General features: G+C 51.7%; 1 protein-coding gene across 1 annotated transcript; it reads right to left on the bottom strand.

Annotated features, from left to right (window-relative positions):
* Positions 1–1,210: 1,210 nt before the first annotated feature.
* On the bottom strand, positions 1,211–19,029 carry GGT7 (gamma-glutamyltransferase 7). The gene is made up of 15 exons (XM_071759718.1): positions 18,793–19,029; positions 15,830–16,056; positions 14,354–14,505; positions 13,165–13,279; positions 12,629–12,696; positions 11,960–12,033; positions 11,406–11,599; positions 9,074–9,161; positions 7,903–8,030; positions 6,350–6,438; positions 5,661–5,813; positions 5,046–5,163; positions 4,212–4,349; positions 3,122–3,221; positions 1,211–1,618 (listed from the first exon to the last, which is right to left on the bottom strand). The coding sequence occupies exons 1-15, from the start codon at positions 18,977–18,979 to the stop codon at positions 1,455–1,457; spliced, it is 1,995 nt and encodes a 664-aa protein (XP_071615819.1). The 5' UTR covers positions 18,980–19,029; the 3' UTR covers positions 1,211–1,454.
* Between the last annotated feature and the right edge of the window lie 342 nt (positions 19,030–19,371).

Here is a 19,371-nt window from a genome sequence, read left to right as displayed (position 1 = left end):
TATCTGCTGTGGTGCCCTGAGCATCCCAGGGGCTTCAGAGCAGGTGTCAGACAGCAGTGGGAGTCAGAAGGAGCTCAGGGTGACACAGGGACCCTCGGGAGGAAGGCTGGGGGTGACCATTGTAATCATCAAATGAAGGATCAACACAACCATAGGCAGACATACATAAACACAGTGGCCAGAGGTGCACTTGCACCATGAAGGAAATTGTCCCATTTTAAACAGCAGAAAATGATAAAGTTCCAGAATATTTAAGTGCCAGGTGTCTGTCTGAGTTGGCAGTGAAAGCAGAAGGAAATGCTCAAATGTGGCTGGAACGAAGTGGTGCAGCTTTCTGATGTGCTATTTCTTCACACTATTTCAGCCAAGAATTGTGGAAGTATTCTTATAGTTGCACTACATGGTGTGGACTGAGAATCATCCCAGTAGTTTTGGGAGGGTTTTTGTACCTTCTCTTTCACAGCTTTTCCAATAGATCCACCAGTATCAACAAATGGAGCTGAAGCACAAGTGTGAATCAGGTAAGCAGAATATCCCAAGCCTCTCTGCTGGGATCCCATGGTTCAGGCTTTCAGAGCAGACTGGGATAAGGCAGTGTAAAGAACACCCTGAACCTGACTAAATGATCTCCCTGTGGTTTTCAGTCCGTGGTCTGAAGTGGGTCACTTTTTAGAAGTGAGGGCAGTACCAGTAAGGTATCTCCAAAGAGTATCTAAGAAAATTAAGCTCATTCCCACTAAGCTTAAATTCACCATGAACCTCTGTGAGAAAACTACTGGGTGGGTCTATGAGTTGTTAGAAGTTGAAAACCATTGTTCTGGTTACAAAATCAGACTACACAGCCAGCTGATTCAAAAGATTTACCCCCAACGTTCAAGGCGTGCAGCAATGTGAGAAAAGAAACCAAAATAGGAGACTGCACATTGGTAAAAACCAGCTGGCCCCTCCAGGGTGTGAAAGGACTCCCTGATATCCCAGCTACATGCACCCACAAACTAATGCATTAGGCTGCATTAATTACTGGCTTATACAAGAGGCAAAGGATGAACTTGGGAAAGACATGGAGATGAAGGTGACAGTACCATCCTTACTTGTTTTTTGTTTTTTTTTCACTTGCTCATGTTCCTGCTTACTAAAATTAAGATGCTGGCTAAAACTGGGCTTTTTGAAAAGACTGAAATTATCAGCAAGACTCTGTCAAAATAAAAGCGTGCTCCTTGTAGCCTTTAATGAGGACTGGGGTGCTTGCCATTCAAATCATTTTAAATAAAATATAAATTAGAGAGCTGTATGTTGGTGCTGCTGACCCCTCTGGTGTGGTCCAGGCATTCTGCTCAGCAGTGTGTATGCAGGGGGACCCAGGCTGGGGCTGGAGGAGGGACATTCAGAACATGCACATCACTGGGGTTGACTTCTCTAAAGTCTTGTTCAGCCAACACGATGTCTGGGAGGGGCTACAAGATTGTGGCTCCAGCAGCATCCACACTCCTGGGGTCCTTCAGGCCAATGATGAAGCTGTTGGTTCTCCTGGCCCCATGCACTAAGGAGACCACTTTGATTTTATCCACTTGATAGCCCCTGGCTACAAGAAATTCAATATCTTCTTCAGGAAACTCACCTGTAGGGATTTTAAAAGAGGAGTTTGTAATGGAAACCATCAAAGCCTTTGACAGAAAGCTCTGTCCTGACCCTGTTGGCATCTCCAGTGTGATGGAAACTGCCTGCAGCCCCTTCCAAAGGGGTCCCAGATAGGGAGGGCTGAGGGCCAGGGAGAAGCAGTGCTCCCTGCCCCAAGGAGCCAACTTGCACCTCTCAGCAACAAAGGCTCCTTGGGCAGTGTTTGTGTCGTGAGGAAAAGGGGGAATCCAGGGAATTTTAGAGATGTAGAAGATCCTTCTCTCTGGGAGAGTGGAAAAGCCCTGGTTGGCAGCTATTGTAGTTACTCTGCTTATAGAACACCAGGCAGGCCCTACTCTTAAGAGCTCAGTTATAATTAATAGTATTAACAGTTGTTAGGCAAAATAAGATGCAAGGCAGCTCAGAACTAATGGCAGTAAAACAAGCTGACAAGCTTTGTGATGAGGCCTCCAACTTCCCCCTCACATTTGTCTTCATCTTCCAGCCATCTACCTTAGGCTGCTTGCTCTCCTGCTTTTACTTTGTTCACCAAGTGTTTCATAATTTCTGTATGAACAGAAGTGCCTGAGGACATGAGGCTGAGGATGCATCTGGACAAAGTCCTTGTAGCTGTTTAAGCTACATACATTGCAGATAAATTGCATAGATCTTGTTGACACCAAATGTTGAAACACACAGATTAGAACCTTTTGAAGATTTGCATTCTAGTTTCCAAGCCTGCAGGTCACACTTGACAGACATTTTTTGATTTTCCTCTGGAACCCGAAGGCCTGGAAACTTTGGCTCCTTTATGTGAAAGGAGAACCAAATTTCAATTATGGTTCATTCTGGTAAGGTGTGGGGCTTTGTGGAAAACACCAAATAGACCAAGATTTGAAATGACAAAAGAACAAGAGCTGGCACTGCAGTCTCCAGAGCACCAGCACTGATGCTGCATTTCCAGCAACAACCTGGAAAGACACAAGCTGTGCCATAAGCTTTGTCTTCTCCCCAGCTGGTGGAGTTAAGGGACATGTACTGGGAGGTGAAATGGTATCATTTATGGCAGTGATAAAAAAGTGGGGAAGGGGTGCCAGCTTTCATCACCTATCTTAGGGTGAACCTGAGGTTGCAAACCTGTTTATTTGGATATCCTCAGTGCTGTAACCCCATATTGCCAAAAGGTTTTAAGGACACAACAAGGCTGCTACCAGGCAGTGAGGTGGGATGGAGGGAAGGTTGGAAAGAAGCACCTGAAAGAGGGTCTACAGGTGGTGTGGAGGGGGCAGGGAGGGAGCAGCCATGGCTCAGCAAAAACTCCAAACTTCCAAGAGCTAATCTGCAACTTTTTCCCCAAGCCCCTCTCCACCCAACTTGCCACCCTAGAACTTGTTGAGCTGTGCACTGGGCTGTCACACTTCCACAGAAGTGTGCCAAGAAAATCCTGCTCCTTTTCTAAAGAGGCCACACGTGTAGGCTGCACCATACCAGTGCCCATACTCACTGTCAACCTGCAAGGTGTTGGACTGAAGCTGGGGGTGAAGTCGACCAAGTGACAAACTTTCACTCAGATTCTTGTTCAGTGTTAAAACATTTACCAAAACCTGCAAAAGAAGAAAAGAGCCTCAACAATAATAATAATAAAAAAAAAAATAATTCATGAGAACAGGTAAACCCAACTTCCAGATCATTTGTGTCTTTCAACATCTGCAGATACAGCAGATGAAGACAACTTGGAACCATTTACCCAGCTTGCATGATCTAAGGCAGGGTTTGGCACATACAAAGAGACCCTGGAATTGTGGTCTGTTTGTTATTGGTGAGCAGAACCTTTTCAGGATCATGCAGGCTTTCTGTCATATTGTTCCTGCTAAATTAGGAGAGCTGTGTGTCTGGAACACAAGGTAATCTCTAAATATGTGTTTGTCACAGCCAAAAGCTCAGCAGATTACTCCTCCAAGCAAAGTGTTAGGAATCAATGTTTGGCTTCAGTTTTGCTCTGAATTTACCTTCTAAAAGGTAAGGAAAATGGGAGCCAGTTTCAGTTGTGCCTTTTGTTTTAGCAATGCCTGCTGTTGTGCATGCATCAAGCTATATGCATGTGCTTCACCTAATTACGAATCATAAATGAGGAGGAGCTGCCCAAATTATAGAGAGTGCTGAGCAGAGAGGGACTGAGTTGGGAATGCATTAAAATGAGCTTTTCATAGGGAAAAGGGTTAAAAGGCTGCCAGTCTCCCGAAGTTCTCTGAATACAAAATACTCTTCTTTTTTTTTTCATAATGATACTTAAGACAAGCTTTGGACAGGTATTAGGATGACACAAAGCCATTATAGATTTTGTCAGGAGGCTTTTCCTCCACAAATATGAGTGGTGCCACCAGGAAAGGTGCAAGAGAAGTAAATGGGTATCTCTTACAGGTTTGAAAAACCAAACATGTGGGAATGGTGAGATCCAAGACTGAACTGGTAATCCTCTGGCCACCAGTTTCAGCACAGCCTGGGATGTCAGGGACGGGAACTCTGTGCTGCAGGAGGGGACCCTGCTCAGCACTGAGCTCATCAGGGTACCAGTGCCTGGGCACAGCACTGACCTGAACGATGCTGCTCAAGGCTTTGTCCCCACTGTTTGCTCCCAGACACAGGTAGGTGCCACACATCCCCTCGGAGGGTCTCACAATGGTGGGCAGCAGGAAGGAGAGCGGCCGCCTGCGAGGCCGGATGAGGTTTTGCTGCAGTTGGAGAAAAGACATCCCAAAGAATTCCAACAAGCTGAACAAAGCTGTGCTGGTGTTCTGCTTGCTCAGGTTAATTTCTTACTCTTTATGCTACAGCCAGCAATTGCACTGCTGGAGTTTTACAAGGCTGACATCCTCACTGCTGTGCTAATGCTCTCTGATGTTAACAGGATCCATCCCATTACAGGGAGCCCCTCACCCACTTCTAAAGTCCCGACCCAGCAAGTGGGATGGTTTTATAACACATATCAAAAAGAAACAACAAGGTAGCACTGGAAGCCATCAGTACTGGCCTGTAAATGTTTCTCTCCAAAGCATGAAGATTTTACTTTCATTGTATGTTATTTTTTAAACCTCCACAGCTGCAATTCATAGACAGTCCTTAATTCAAGTCCACAGAAAAGGAAAGTTGCTTTAAAGTGCCTCTAGACAGCAGGGAAAATAGGCAGGTGAGATGTGCAGCATCATTTGGTAAAACTGCATTAGAAAGATCACTGATACACATGAAGCTTTTTGTTTACTCTGTTTCAGTGGCTCACACAGTGAAAAGACAGGAGCTTTCTGGAGACTGCTGTCTCTCAGTTATTAACAAGGCATTGAATAGCTTCCCTGTTGTGGGGATGAGAATAAATTTTTTTTAAAAATAGGTACAGACAGCTCAAATAAAGAATCTGCCATGTCATTCATTACCGGCCTGGGAATGGAGCTGTTCATTGTTCTGTTTTGCCAGGAGAAGTCCAACATCTGGCTGTTCAGGAGGACTCCAGAGGGTGTTATTATTCCACTGCCAAAGGGACGATTCAAAGAACTGAAAAGAAACACAAAGCAATCTCATAAAAATCCTCCCAGAAATTTACTGTACACCTTTAGGGATTCAGGGCTCCAATCTTCTGTCCCATATTGGCTTCAGAGACTCTTAGATCTTTAGGGACATGATGAGAGTTAATCTACACATCCTTAGGGGCAGGAACCATGCAGGTGACAGCAAGTCAGGACCTTTCTGTGTTTAAGGATTTCCCTTTAGCTGATAGATCTGCCTCCATGCCCCCATCAGTCCTCAAATTTGGCCATCACCTCTCATCCAGGGAGTGGATTCAGGCCAATCCAGACACATTTCTGTAGGGCAGAGCAGCATCAGCTCACACATCTCCACCCCATCTTCCCATCCATCTGATTGTCAGAATAACTGGGACAGGGCAGCCCAGATGCTCCAGGAATGGTCCCATCCTGTCCTCCTGAACCTGCTTTGTTCTCCCTGCTCCCACCTTCTGAGTACATTATGGAGGGAAGGAGTAAATCTTTTACCTTACAACAGCAACAATGAAGTCATCAGGTCCCATGACAAGGACCTGGCTAGCAGTGGGTCCACTCTCCATGGAGAAGTGAGGCACGTGGAGGTCAGAGGAGAAGGGCTGAGAGTCATTGATCAGCTGGCGCAGGGCATCAGCTTCTGATTTGCTTCAGTGACGAGGGAGGGAAAGAGGACAGAAAGCCATGAGCCCAGGAAGCCAAACATCTCTTGCTCTCTTGTTGGGAATACATCTACACAGCTACTGGACACTGAGGGATGGACACTGAGGACAGAGAGCTCCTCCAGTTCAGCCCATGGATGGATACGGATGGCCCAGTCTGCACAGAGGCTGGGGACATCCCAGCTCTCTGCAGTGATGAACTCACCCCCCAAGGGGTGGCAGCACCAGGCTGAATGCCAGTTCTCCATCAGGAGGGCAAGTCAGGTCCAGCTCTGGCCACCAACCATGGCAAAACATGGCTGGAGCCCCAAGCTGGCCTCTCCTGCACATCACCACATCCCTATGGTGTAAGCTGTGATCCTTGTGAAAGAGTGAGCCCTAGGAGGACACTCAAGGACTGACATTTCCTCAGTAAAACAGAGTAGCAAAACCTTAGGTTTCCCTGTGCACTGAAAAGAGCAAACCCATGGATTCTTCCCAAACCACACAACTTGTCACCATCCCTGCCAGCCTCAGACCTACCTCACCATGTCTTCTGCAGCATGAGTGATGGACACATCATCAGATGGGTCTCCCAGGTTGCTAGCTAGACTCAGGGCTATTTTTAATGTCTAAATTGAGCACACAAAGAGAGAAAGAGAGAAAGAAGCACACTTAGGTGACCTTGGAAATACAACTTTTGATACTACAAACCGAAAGAGGCATCCAGGCTGCTGGCATGTTGGCTAAAGCCCATGAAGAAAAATGTTTAAAAGCTTGGTCCTGGGAATATCTCAGTGCACAGACTGCCACACATGGGCATGGGGCTCAAAGGGCACCCATTTGTCATGGCAGCTGTGCTGGAGGAGACAACAGTATGCAGCAGTGTTTGTAGGTAGTAGATAGTTAGATGTGACTTCTGGTTTCATATCTGCCATGCATCAACAGCTTCCCCTGAAGAGTCATCATCTATCTCCTGATGTATGGCACAGATCATGATCAGCTTTTGGAGAAGGCTTCCCTGACCCCCATGGCACACAGAGGGTGTGCAGGAGGCTTGGTGGCTAGGGAAGAGCTGAACTGGAACAAGAGGACAATATCCACCCTACAGGCACAGGTTAAGGACACCCTGATCAGGGTTGTCCCAGGGCAGGACAGTCTGGTGCTGACCTACCCCTGAAGCTCAGCCATGTGCTCAGCTCTGTGAGCCCAAGGATTCAGGGTTGCAGATGTTCTGCAGTGACTGCCCTTTGCCTGGAGGTTGCTGTTCCTCAGCTGGGGTGTGATAAACTCTTGGCCTGGTTCAAACACAGATTTGTCTAAAGCTTCCTGAAGAGAGCTCAAAAATAACTCAGCCTCTGCACAGCCCTAGCACTGTGTAACACCTCCAGCTGTTGCATTTTTTATGAGAGGCCTTCCAAGCACCACTATTCCCCCTGCTACAAGGATGTGGTCATATCCTTGCTTAAAATTCCCAGCTCATAAAGCCCCACTGTGGATCTGTTAAACATCCAAGAACATAACTCCAGTTACAGAGCTGGGAACATAGCACTGGCTTGACTTCCTGGGAAGCTGCAAGGTTTGGGTACAGCCCTAAATACTGGACAAATCATGATCTGGACCACTGAGATCACAAGGCTGGCTAAAATGCCAGAAGTTTTAAAGAAGTATAAAGTGTTGGGTCACTTTTTTGGGTCACTTTTCCTTGTCATGGCCACATGTAGGTTTCTGCTTGCAGCACCCTAAGCTGACTCTCCCTGCAGGGCCCTAACAGTGCTGTGGTACAGCCAGGGCCACTGGAGCATAAAAGATAGAGAAAACTTTCTGAAGAGATGATTGCATACAAGAAATGGGTAAAAGCCACATTTTTTTCTTCCAGAAAAGCTTTGGCTAAGCAAGAAAGGGCTCATCCGAGCAGGAGGTCCAGCATCTGCACCTACCTGAAGCAGCAGCAGAGCTGACATTTACACCTTAGCATCTACTTGGTCATTCTGCTCTGGGAATCACCCATCAAAACATTTTTGTCCAACCAAGGGATAAATAAATTATTCTTTAGCAATACAAGAAATTCAGCCAAACGTTGAACCTCCTCTTACCTCTGCCATCCAGTGCAAAATATTTCCCCTGGATCCTTGACTTGTGATGTTAAAGCCCTCAAGGATGTTCAGTGCTGTGATCAGAGCAGGACCTACGTGTGGAGGTGGGGGACTGAAAACAAGATGACCTGTGAAGGGGAGAGGAGAGGAATGAAGCTGCTTTCACAGAACCACAGAATGTCAGGTGTCGGAAGGGACCTCTGAAGATCATCAGGTGCAACATCCCTGCCAGGGCAAGAGCAAAACTAGGACAGGTCACTCAGAAATGCATTCAGAGTGGTCTTGAAAGCCTCCAGAGAGGAAGACTCCACAACCTCTCTGGGGAGCCAATTCTAAGGCTCTGTAACCCTTACAGTAAAGAAATTCTTCTCATCTGCTGAGGTGGAACTTCCTGTGCTTTATCTGGAATCCATTGCCCCATGTCCTATCCCAGGGCACAAGTACTTTGGACAGGTACTGTTCAGCTCTAATATTTTTCCATAAGTAGCATCCCCAGGGGCAGGGAAACCTTTCCAGATCTGAGGCTAAATAATGGAAAGCAACATGATTTGAAAATAATTTCCTAAAACAGTCCTGTTGTGTCTTTCTGTTTCTTTTGAAACATCTTGATGAAGGATGCCCAAATAGGGATGCTTTTTTTTTTTACATCTGAAATTCAGGTTTTTTTGGTTGGCTGCTTGGTTTCTGGACTGCAGTATGGACGAATGGAGGTAAATTGGGTTTGTGACATTACAGCTATCAGGAGAGTAAATACAAGGATTTCCAGAAAAGAATGAGATCTTAGAAACTTTTGCATGAAATAAATTTTTCTCCCCAACAGATCAACTTTGGGAACTGTCTTCATATGTAGGCACTACCCTATTGTCCAGCTTCTACCTGGACACTGCATCAGCAGGTGATCACACTGCATCTTTACACTCCTACACTGTCAAAATACCCTTGGTCACTATAAAGGAAAACTCAGGCCTATATCAAAGTGCTGAAAACCTCCAGAGCTGTCCCTGATGCATCAGTGCCAGGAGGCAACAGCAGGAAACTCCCTGGGGGGCTTTTCTGCAGACGCCTGGGTGCAGCTTTGACTTCAGCTCTCGTTGAAAATACCATCACCTCCTCTGGTCAGGTGAAGCAAACTTTTAACTGGAGTTGCGTGGCAATTGGGTCAGGCTTTCACCTCGATAGATTGTGTGGATGGGGTTCTCCACCAGGACACTGTAATTGCTGAAATCTTCCTCCACCAGGACTCCTCCGTAGCTGTGGACCTGCACAGAACAGAGCAGTGCAAGCTGAGCAAGTTGGGTTCCTCATGCTGGCCCAGCTGGACACACACCACTCTGCCAAATAAACACAACCTAAGCTGCCAAGCCAAGTGCCAGGTTCCTCAGGAAGCCCTGAAAATCTCTGTTTTCATGGTCTTGGTGGCCTGGCTCACCTTTCACTGTCACTGGAAGGCTCTACTGCTCATCCACCCCATTGCTCTGAGGACATTCTGTCTGCCAGTGAGGGTGGGCACTGGCACTGCTCCCCAGCCCTCTCAGGCTGGCAAAGGTTGTTAATGTTAAAGGTTGTTGTATGTTAAAGGTTGTGAAGCACCTGAATACTGCCAGGATAAACGATACCTGGATCCAGAACAGAGGGAACCTGGGTGTACCAGGTCACCATCACTAGAAATCTTCAGCAGACTTATTCCCACCCTATTTTATTAATTATTTCTGGTGACAGTGGGTCTGCTGTAGCCTTTGCCTTTCTGTAAGACTCTCCTCGAGGTACAATTTACTCAGCTTGGAAATTTTCATTGACACAGTGAAGTTGGGTAATTCCCTCCACTGCAGGGGATTGAGTCACAACAAAGATGAGGTAGGACCATTGTGCCTGCACTCCCTGACCTTAAAATCCTCTCAAGAAGGTAATATCAGTCAGTGTACAGGTGCTACTCTGCTCATGGGCCAAATACTGCTTTCTACCCAGGAGAAGCTCCAAAGCCTGGTGAGAGGTTCTCCTGGGGTGAGTTGCTGCTGAGTCCTCTGGATTTCCATCCAAGAATGGGCAAGAACAAGGAACCTGGGCATGCTCTAATTCCTAAACGGGCCAGCTAAGTTTGGCAAGAAAGCTCCTTCTCTGGCAGAAATGGATGAACCATTGGAGCAGGAAAGCTAAGGCAGGGCATGCTGTGAGGGCAGCACATCAAACCCCAACAAAGCTGCAAACCAAATTCCTACTTGGGATCCCTGACCCCTTCCCAAAGCTCTCCCAGAGGCCAGGCTGAACCCAACAGCTGGGAAGAACAGGGAGGTGCCCGTGCCCAGAGCTGGCTCCCTGGAGCTCAGCAGAAAGCCTGGGAGAAGCAGTGGGAGTGGGGCAGGAGCAGGGAAAGGGGAGAAGCCCTGGTCAGCCACGTGCTGCTCACACCATCTCAAGTTCCCCAGGGAGTACCCCTGGTTTTTCCTCCTGTGCATTCCTGCTGTGGGATGGGAACAAAGAGGTCAGGTGTTTCGGAGCTTTACTTGGTTTCACCACATGAATGCCCTCCCTTTGCTGGAACATTAAGCACTGTGGGAAGCCAGCACTTTGTTCTGCTCTGCAGCTGGGGCAGGAATTGCACACTTGATCCCAGAGCTTGCCAAGGCCTTTGGTTTACAACCCTGGGCCTTCCTCCACAGAGAATTTGTGCTTCCCCATTGCTCCCCTTAGGTCAGGGGAAAGGGGGGACAAAGCAGGGCTTAGCTGTGGAGATCCACCACAGGCTTGGGAATTCTGCTGCTTCTTGGTCTCCACCTCTGCTGTGGTCCAGGTGAACCAGAGGAGAAGATTTCCAAACACAGAGCTCATAAATGTCTCTGGCTTGAACTGAATCAGCCCACTCCAGATTACTGGTGACATGTTGATGGTGCCATCACTTGAGCCATGGTGGCAGAGCAAACTGGTGCCACCAACCACCCTGACCACAGTGCCACAGGTATAAAAGGTTTGGGGTTCTTACCAGAATAATTACTTTGTTGTTGCCATTTTTTCCAGAGTACCTCTAATAACAGGAGTTAAACTAAGATAACCACAAGTGGAACCAAGCCTGCCTGATGCTCTGCTCACAAAGCTCACAGTTTGATTTTTAAACTGTCCTCCTGCAGTCTGTATCTCACAGTCCCATCAACATCAAAACTTTGCTTCTCCACAGTGGGGCACCTCCCATAATGAAGAAAAAGGGGTTGTCTCTAATACAACACAGCCCAGAGGGGGTCTTGAAATTGAGATATTTTTGTCTTTGAAAAATCATTCTGCTCTGGTTATGGAGGAAATGGAGGTTTCACTCCTGTAGGCTGTGGAAGTGACCTTGTGTCACACACACCCCGGCAGTGACAGGAAAGAAAAAGGAGCCTCCATGCCTTTGTTCCCATCACTGTGCTGACACATGGCCATGGCTTATCTCCAGGTTGTCACCTGAAGCAGGTGACAAGACAGGTGGCACCTTCGGCCCAGACTGAGCAAGAGAAGTGACAGATGTGGCTCACCTCAGAGATCATCTCCTGAGTCAGGTTCCCGCTGTAGAAAGCTGATGTCCCTTCTGCTGCCACCAGCTCCAGGATGGTGGCCAGGTCCGGGCGCCTGAGGAACGTGCCAGGGAGTAGGGGCTGCCCAGCTGGCAGGAAGAGATCCCGAAATTTGTCAGAGTGGTTCAGGTCCTTCAGCTCATGTATGGCTTTGGCTGCAGGTGAGAAGGGGAAGGCCATGCAGGAAAGGCTGCACGCACCCATCAGAGCTGGGAAGGGCACCTCCAGACACCCCAGAGCCCTGCCCTGGCTCCCCAGGAAACTGCCCAGCATGGGCTGCTCTGACCTGGCCCTGGGAAAGGGCTCCAGTTCTGCTGTCACCACACTTCCCACTTGCAGATCATGGTTCACACTTTGCTCTTCCCCCATCACCACCTTGTCCAGGCCCCAGGAGCCCTCATTTCCCAGGAACAACCATCTCCATCCCCAGCTGCCTCACATAAACTGCAGTGCCCACTGTGCTCCTCCATGGTAAGAGGAGGCACCTCCCCCCGGGCACCCCATCAGGAACTCACCCAAATCCTGTGTGACATTAAACCCCTCCTCGGCCACCATGGCCACGAGGCCCAACAGCTTGGACCATGGGAGTCTGCCAAAGGAGAAAGGACAAGGAGAAACATTCCTTGGAGGGGTTCAGCAGAGCAGGGAGGTGGGGAACAAGTGTGGGGATCAACTCCAGGGTAAGGGGGCTCCTAAAAGACCAAAAAGAAACACTGAGCCTTCAATGGGCTGTTTCTTTTTGGCAGGAACATCTCAGTGCTCCATGATGTGCACCAGAGAGGAATGTCAGTGCAAGGACAGGGAAAGGGTCATTTCTGGAAAAAAATCTCAAGCCATGGCCAAGACTTGAGCAAGTCATTCAGATCCTTCCCTCACTGTCCCAACAGGGCATGAAGGACACTTCCTAGGGTCCAGCTAAACAGAGAATGAAAAGAAACAGACATGCATGAAAAGGCTCTGTGCCTGTTTCTAAGAGAACATTGATCCTCTTGTTAGCCAAGATCTTGCCTTGCAGAAAAACTGACAAAGCTGAATTCTTTTTTCTGAAGTACCAAAATATTAACATATTTCTCAATACAATCCTCCCAGCACCCCTTAGCTAATGGTTTTAACTGGTGGTCTGATGGGGAGGGGTCGTGTGGGGACTGCCTGTGCAGCATGAGGACAGACAGCCCGTGCCTTACCTCCCGTGTAGCTGATGTGCCTGGTGCATTCCTTGAATCATGCCTGGCACCCCCACGAGCAATCCAGGCTGTAAAATAGGAAGGACAAAATGGAAGAGTAGTCTCCTTCCTGTGAGTACATGGGACATGGTCTCTGATTACAAGTCAAGGAGATCCAAGTCACATTCACTTGGGAAGTTCCTGCATGTCTTTAAGAGAGAGGAAGAGGTCTGTAGCAATAAAATCAATTAGGGAATAAAAGTTTTTGGAAGTAAAGAGGCTGGTCTCAACACAGTTTTTTTCAAAAGGATTAACTCAGCAAAAGGACATGGATTGTGGTCCTTCCCAGGACTCTTGCTCTCCTGCTCCCCACTGCCTCATCACTCCCCAAGCCCTGCAAGCTTCAGATATTTCGGTGTTGCTGAACAAACATTTTTCCTGAACTCTCCACGTTTGTAGGGCCAGGGATCTCCCCCACAGCCTCAGAGCAGTGGGGAGAGGAGAGCTGAAGCCATCAGCCAGCCACAGCCCTGGAGGGCTCTGCTGAGCATCCTCACCTTGGTGTCCTTCTGCAGGTCCTCCTCCAGTGGGATGCCCAGGGGAGCCACCTCACGGAAGTCGATCACCCAGCTCCTGTTCTTGCGGATGTCGTGGACCAGCATCACCCCACCCCTGCAGGGAGATGGGCTCATGGCAGGGCACTGCTTGTCCCTGCATCACCCCAGCCCTGCAGGGAGATGGGCTCATGGCAGGGCACTGCTTGTCCCTGCATCACCCCAGCCCTGCAGGGAGATGGGCTCATGGCAGGGCACTGCTTGTCCCTGCATCACCCCAGCCCTGCAGGGAGATGGGCTCATGGCAGGGCACTGCTTGTCCCTGCAGCAGTCTCTGACGTGAAGCCCAAATGAGGACTTCAGGTGCCACTGGTGCTGGGGCCAGCCCCACCACAACTGGGCCACAGCAGCAGGTCACCAGCCCCAGCAGTGCCCCAAGGCTGACCCGTGGCACAGGGGATGCTGCTGCCCTTCCCTGGGGAGCAGCTCAGGATGATGGAGCCCAGGACATGGGCAGCTCTGTGCTGAGGCTGGATGGATCCCTGCCAGCCTGGCCAGAGGGCCACTGCCTCTGTTCCACTGCCAGGCAGGGACTATCTGGGATTGTCTTTCTAATCCGAGCAGGTCTGCAACAAAATAGGGGCTTTGCTTACAACAGAAACCCGCGGGACAGCCTGGAGAAGCTATCAGGTGGCAAAGTTTTATGAAACGCTCCCCAGACCTCCTGCAGAGCCAAGAGCACCAGGGACCATGGATACCACCAGGGGGATGGGGGCTGGGAGGAGGCCTTGCTGTCCAGAACTGGGGTCAGCAGGAGCAGAGCTCAGAGCTCACGGAGGGAAGAACTCAGTCTCATAGCCCTGGGGCTGAGCTGGGGGTGCTGCAAGCTCCTGGAGCACTTGCAGATGGGCTCAGCTTGGTGGTGGTCACCGCCACATGTGGTCACTCTTTAAACCTTCTCAAGCCTGAGGCTTGGACATTCCCAGGAGCCACTATGGCAGATCCAGCTTTTCCCTGAGGGTCTCTGTCCCTCACTGCCAGCTCAGCACACAGGAAGGGTCCCTGTCCCCGTGCTGACATGGACAGATCAGAGAGCTGGTACCACCCTCTGGGACCCAGGCTACCATGAGGGGTACCACCCGCTTGAGGACAACCACAGAGCACAGCACGGGGGTGAGAAACAGACACTTACCCACCAATCCCTGAGGTGTGGGGGTTGACAATTCCTGCACAGAGGGCCGAGGCAATGGCTGCATCCACCGAGGAGCCCTGCTTGTTGAGCACCTCTGTGCCCAGGGCCGTGCAGCGGGCAGCGTCCGTCACCACCGCACCGCGCTGGAAGATCTGCCAGAGAGGAGAAGCTGATAGGGCTGCCCACAGCCTCACTCAGCTCTGGGGGAACTGAAGCCCCAGGCCAACACCGAGGCTGCGGCTGATCTGCATTTTCAAGTGCCTCCTAATGCATGTGGGAGTGAAATGTGCCTTGGCACACCCCTGCACCTGGCAGCTCTTCTGGTAACGGTGGCCATCAGCTCAGCCAGCTTTCCCCAGCAGACATTATAAGCTGGTGGGCCTCATCTCACCCTGTCCCCCACCACCCCAGAGCAGGGTGGGACTAATCCTCAGGAGCACTGGGGGATGATGTGATGTCACTGGAAATGGGAATACAGCTGCTAAGAACATGGCAGCCCCCCAGTACCACAGATCATCCCCATCCTTCCCTAGTGCTAGCACTAGTGCTACTGCAGCCACAGGAGGTTTTGGAAGGTTCTTTTTGATCCCATGGCACAAATTGCAGCATGTCACCATGAGCCAGGGTGGCCTTGGGAAGTGCAAAGGGCTGTGGAAGGAGCACAGTAGGTTGGTGAGCAGAATTAACCCTTCCAGTGGGGCCACTGAAGGAGCCACGTTGCACAGTCAGGCTCCCTCCAGCTGCACCCTGCCAGCCACCTCACCCCACCCCAGTGGTTTGATATGCCAGTGAGACAGCAATAAATTTTAAAAAAGCAAATGTGTTCCACATGGACTAGCGGGTAGCTCTGCTCTCCTGCACAGCATGTGAAGACAGTGGTGACTGCTGGCTGCCCTTGGCCCTTCCTGGGCTGCAGTACTTGGCAGATGCTCTGCAGGAAGGGATGGCCCCCTGGCCATGCTGCTTTTCCTCTGCAATCTAGTACTGGGCTGTGGGACAGGCTAGTGGGAGGTTCAGCTCTGTTTTCAGCTGTTCTCCTGCTTGGTCCTGAATGGATCCTTCCAGAGGTGAGCGTGGGCCTACAGATCCATAAAACTCTCTCCAAGTGGAGATGTATGAAAGATAACTGCTGCTTAACTGAGGATTGCTTTCTGAAAGCATTCACATCTGGCTAAGCCCACAGCTGGAGGCAGAGCAGCAGGGCTGCCCAGTGCCCCCTGGCAGCACCACTGGAGCTGCCAGGCACAGCTGCCCCTCTGAGCCAGCACTGGGAGCCCAGCTCACCCCTCCGAGCACAACCCCCAGCTGCAGGAAGACATTTTTGAGACAATTTGGGGTGGAATCTTGGGGAGACTCAGCACCCTGGGTCTTGCTGACACAGACCAGGGCTCATCCTGCTAACCAAAGAGGAAAGTTAAGGAGCTCCTCCCATTTTCAGACCCGAAGGCAAACTGCAAAGCCACTGCTTTGTCTTACCTGAGGATCCCCAAAATAGATCTGCATGATCAGGGCCACGGTGACGCCCATGGCGAAGGTGAGGCAGGCAGTGATGATGACAGTCAGCCCATCCTGACGGAAGCTGCAGTCCCCAGAGAAAGGGTCCTTGCTGGTCTCCTGGAGAGGGGACACGTCCTGGCTGCCCATCTCTGACGAGGAGGAGGGCAGGCGCTGGAGACGCGCAGACTTCAGGAAGGAGTCTGGGTCTTTGTGGGCAGCAGGGAGAAAAGAAGTGTTAGTTATTGAGCAACACGGGGCTCTTCTTGCAGTGTTTACCCAGCACTAATGTTACACAGTGCCCCTTCCAGCAAAGCAATTGCCTTCCCTATTGATCCCGGCTCTCAAAGGACTTTCTGGCTCAGGTGCTGCATTAGGTAATTTTACTGATCCCATCCTTCAGCTCTAGTTATTCCAAACTGACTTCCCTGGAGATTAAGAAGGGTTAAAAAAAAACTGAATTTGGCTCCATTTCAGTCCATTCATCAGTATTCGGTGACAGGCCCAGCTACTGCTCCGTTTGGATGGGTTATTAACACAGGACTGAGTTGCAAACAGGTCTGTCAAACACAGCAGGACTGAACAAGAGGATATTAAGATATTAAATTAAAATCCAGTGGTCTCGTTTGGACCTATGCTTGCACTTAAGGACAGAGGCAAAGCAAAACGTGTGGCCTGGGCATGGGAAATACCTGAAATACCAAACTGAAGCCTGGCAAAGCGGGGGCAGGGAAGAGCAAACCTGCAAACCGAGGGCGTCCACCTGCTCTGCTTTAATTTCTTGCTTCCTCCAGATGATGAAATCAAGCTGCTCGCTGAACACCCAGCTCTGGGATGGCAAACACAATGGGGGTAAGTTTTGCTGGGCATCTGGCAGATGAAAAGGTCTCTTTTTTGATCTGAAAGGTGCCTTGAGTCTGCTTGCATCAGCTGCTGGGAGTGAGGATCCCTCCCTGTTGGGCACGGTGCTGCTGGGCACACGGAGCTGCTGGTGCAGCCATGGGGATGTGCTTATCCCTGACAAGCACTGAACAGGACCAAACGGCTCAGGGCATCATCATTCATCTCCTGGATGAATATTTTTGGGGTCTGCAGTACCCCCACATCCATGGTGGGAAGAAGAGCACCCATGGAAAAGACAAGAAGCTTGTCCCTCCACCCAGGGGATGTTTCCCAGGTTTGGGATAAGGGATAAGGGATAAGGGATAAGGGAGCAAGCAGAAAACCCTGCATCCCCCATCACCCCACCATGCCTCTCCCTACTCTGGCAGGCAGCACCTCCTTGGGTACGACCAGCCTTATTCTTGCCATGACATTAAAAATGACTCCTGGGTACAGCTCTCCCAGGGCCAGGGACTTAAGTTTTGATGTCAGTGATGCTGCAACCAGGAGTAAACCTCTCCTAAAACCAGGGAATCCCCTTGGAGTCAATTTAAACTCATTGCTGCTGTGGTGATTTAGGCTCAGCTCTACCAGCCTGTGCCTCTGAGCCCCTCACCAGTGTGTGGGGCCTGGCTGGGGGGGCCATGACTGGTCTGCCAGGGGACACCACTGGGTAGGGATGTCACATAGAGTCCCTGGCACCCTCACAGTGGGGCACCAGCCCCATCAGTGGGGAAACAGTGAGGAGTGAGCTGGGATCCTCTGAGTGACCCCACTCAAGAGTCACAGCCTTCCAGGGAAGTCCTGTTGTTCACTGACACATGGCCTTGGGCAAGTGACTCGGTGTTTGTGACCATCGGTGCTGCACAGGGACAGCAGGGCTGTGGTCTGGGGATGGGAGGGGTCAGGAACACAGAGGGCAAGAGACAGCCTGCAAGGCCAACACACAGGCACCTCTCCCACCACCAATATCCACGCTTGAAAGAGAAGCCACCAAACACTACTTGGCTTCTCCAGGGGCTGTGAAGGAGACCTTGCTTCCAGGGGGAAGCAGTGCTTTGGGGAGCCAGGGCCACCTGAGCTCTGGTATGGACAGCAGAGACTGGAGCTGCTCACAGGCTCTGGCAGGTGCTGAAACGTGGAACGATTCAGTCCTTTGAGGGTCTCTCCCCAGCACCAACCACACAACAGGGTTTTCCTCCTTTAAATGAGATCTTCTGGGTCTTAGATACCAAAGGCCTGGGTTCCTTCCCTGCCAGTCTGGCAGGTAACATGGCACAGTGATGCACAACCAGCTTCTGCAACACGCAGGCAGTGTTGGATGAGGCTGAGTTTCCAGGTGGCCAAGAGAGCAGCAGGTCCTGCAGCCCCCCCCCCACAGACACCCAGGGGACCAAGACCCCAACACCTGCCACAACCAGAATGGCACCAAACTCTGCTCATGCTCTGCCTGCCAGACGAGAGCCCTCCCGCTTCTGGAAGAGCTGCTCCCCCAAACCTGCCCGCAGGGGTTTTACCCCGGGAGCAGCCAGGGTTATGGCATTGCCCCTTCCCCGGCAGCCAGGGGAAGGATGGAGCAGAGGAGAGGGGAACACGGGGCCCTCGGGGGGACACAGCCCGTGGGGCTCCGGAGCGGCTGCAGAAACAGGACAGAGGGGAGGACAAGCGCTTCTCTCAACTATGGAGAATGAAAAACAGGCAAAGGGTTTTCTCACGGATCAAAGGACCCCCTGACTTTATTACAGCCGCCCCTGCAGGGAGGGATGGCCATCTCCGTGCAACCCCGGTGCCTCTGGTCACCTCCCGTGCCCGCGGCTCCCGGCACCGCCCCGCGGGGTGACCCAGGGGCCGGGGAACACGAGGACGTGGGAGGCCGGCGAGCCCCGGAGGAGCCGGGGAGAGGGGAGCCCCTGGTCCCGGCCGAGCAGGGCGGTCTGGAGGAGCCAGCGGGGTCTGCGGGCGGAGGGGAACCCGTGCCCAGGCTGCGGGCGGAGCAGGGACCGGCGGTGTGCGGGGGCCGGGGGCATGCGGGGCCGCGGGGGAGCTCGGCCGCCGCCCCTCACCCGTGTCCTGCTCGCCCAGGAACGCGTCCTCCTCCTTCCGGGAGCGGAGGCCGCCCTCGGCCGGGCCGCCCGCCTCCTCCTCGGGCAGCCGGGGGAAGCTGGTGATGCTCATGTAGTCCACGGGCGAGCCGGCGGCCAGGGCCCGCTGTCGGCCTCCCCGCCCCTCCGCCGGCACCGCCATCGCCATCGCCGCCGAGCGCCGGAAGAGGCCGGGCCGGGCAGGGGAGGGACCGCGGCTCCACCCCGCGGCGAGGGCCGGGCACTCCGGGTCCGGAGGAGGCGGTGAGGAGCAGGGTACCGGCCCCCGGGCCCAAAGGCAGAGCCTCCCTCTGCTCCGCGGTACCCGGTGGTCGTGGCCCGGCTGCGGGCGCTTTTCCGTAGCCCGAACGCGGGAGGGAGCAGCCGGGGGAGGCCCGAGGGGTCCGGTCCGGTGCGGAGGGAAGGGCCGGGCCGGGCTCCAGCCGGGCTGAGCTCCCCTCGGGTCTGCCCCACAGGCTGGGTCTGAGCCGGGGGGATCAGCCCGGGGGCGGCTGCCAAGCCTCCGGGATCGGGGATTTCCCACTCCTGTCTCCAGAGGCA

Source organism: Heliangelus exortis, chromosome 16 (assembly GCF_036169615.1).
Source record: "Heliangelus exortis chromosome 16, bHelExo1.hap1, whole genome shotgun sequence".
Taxonomy (NCBI): Eukaryota; Metazoa; Chordata; class Aves; order Apodiformes; family Trochilidae; genus Heliangelus; species Heliangelus exortis.
Note: the sequence above shows the minus strand (reverse complement) of the source record. Positions and strands in the feature narration are given on the sequence as shown.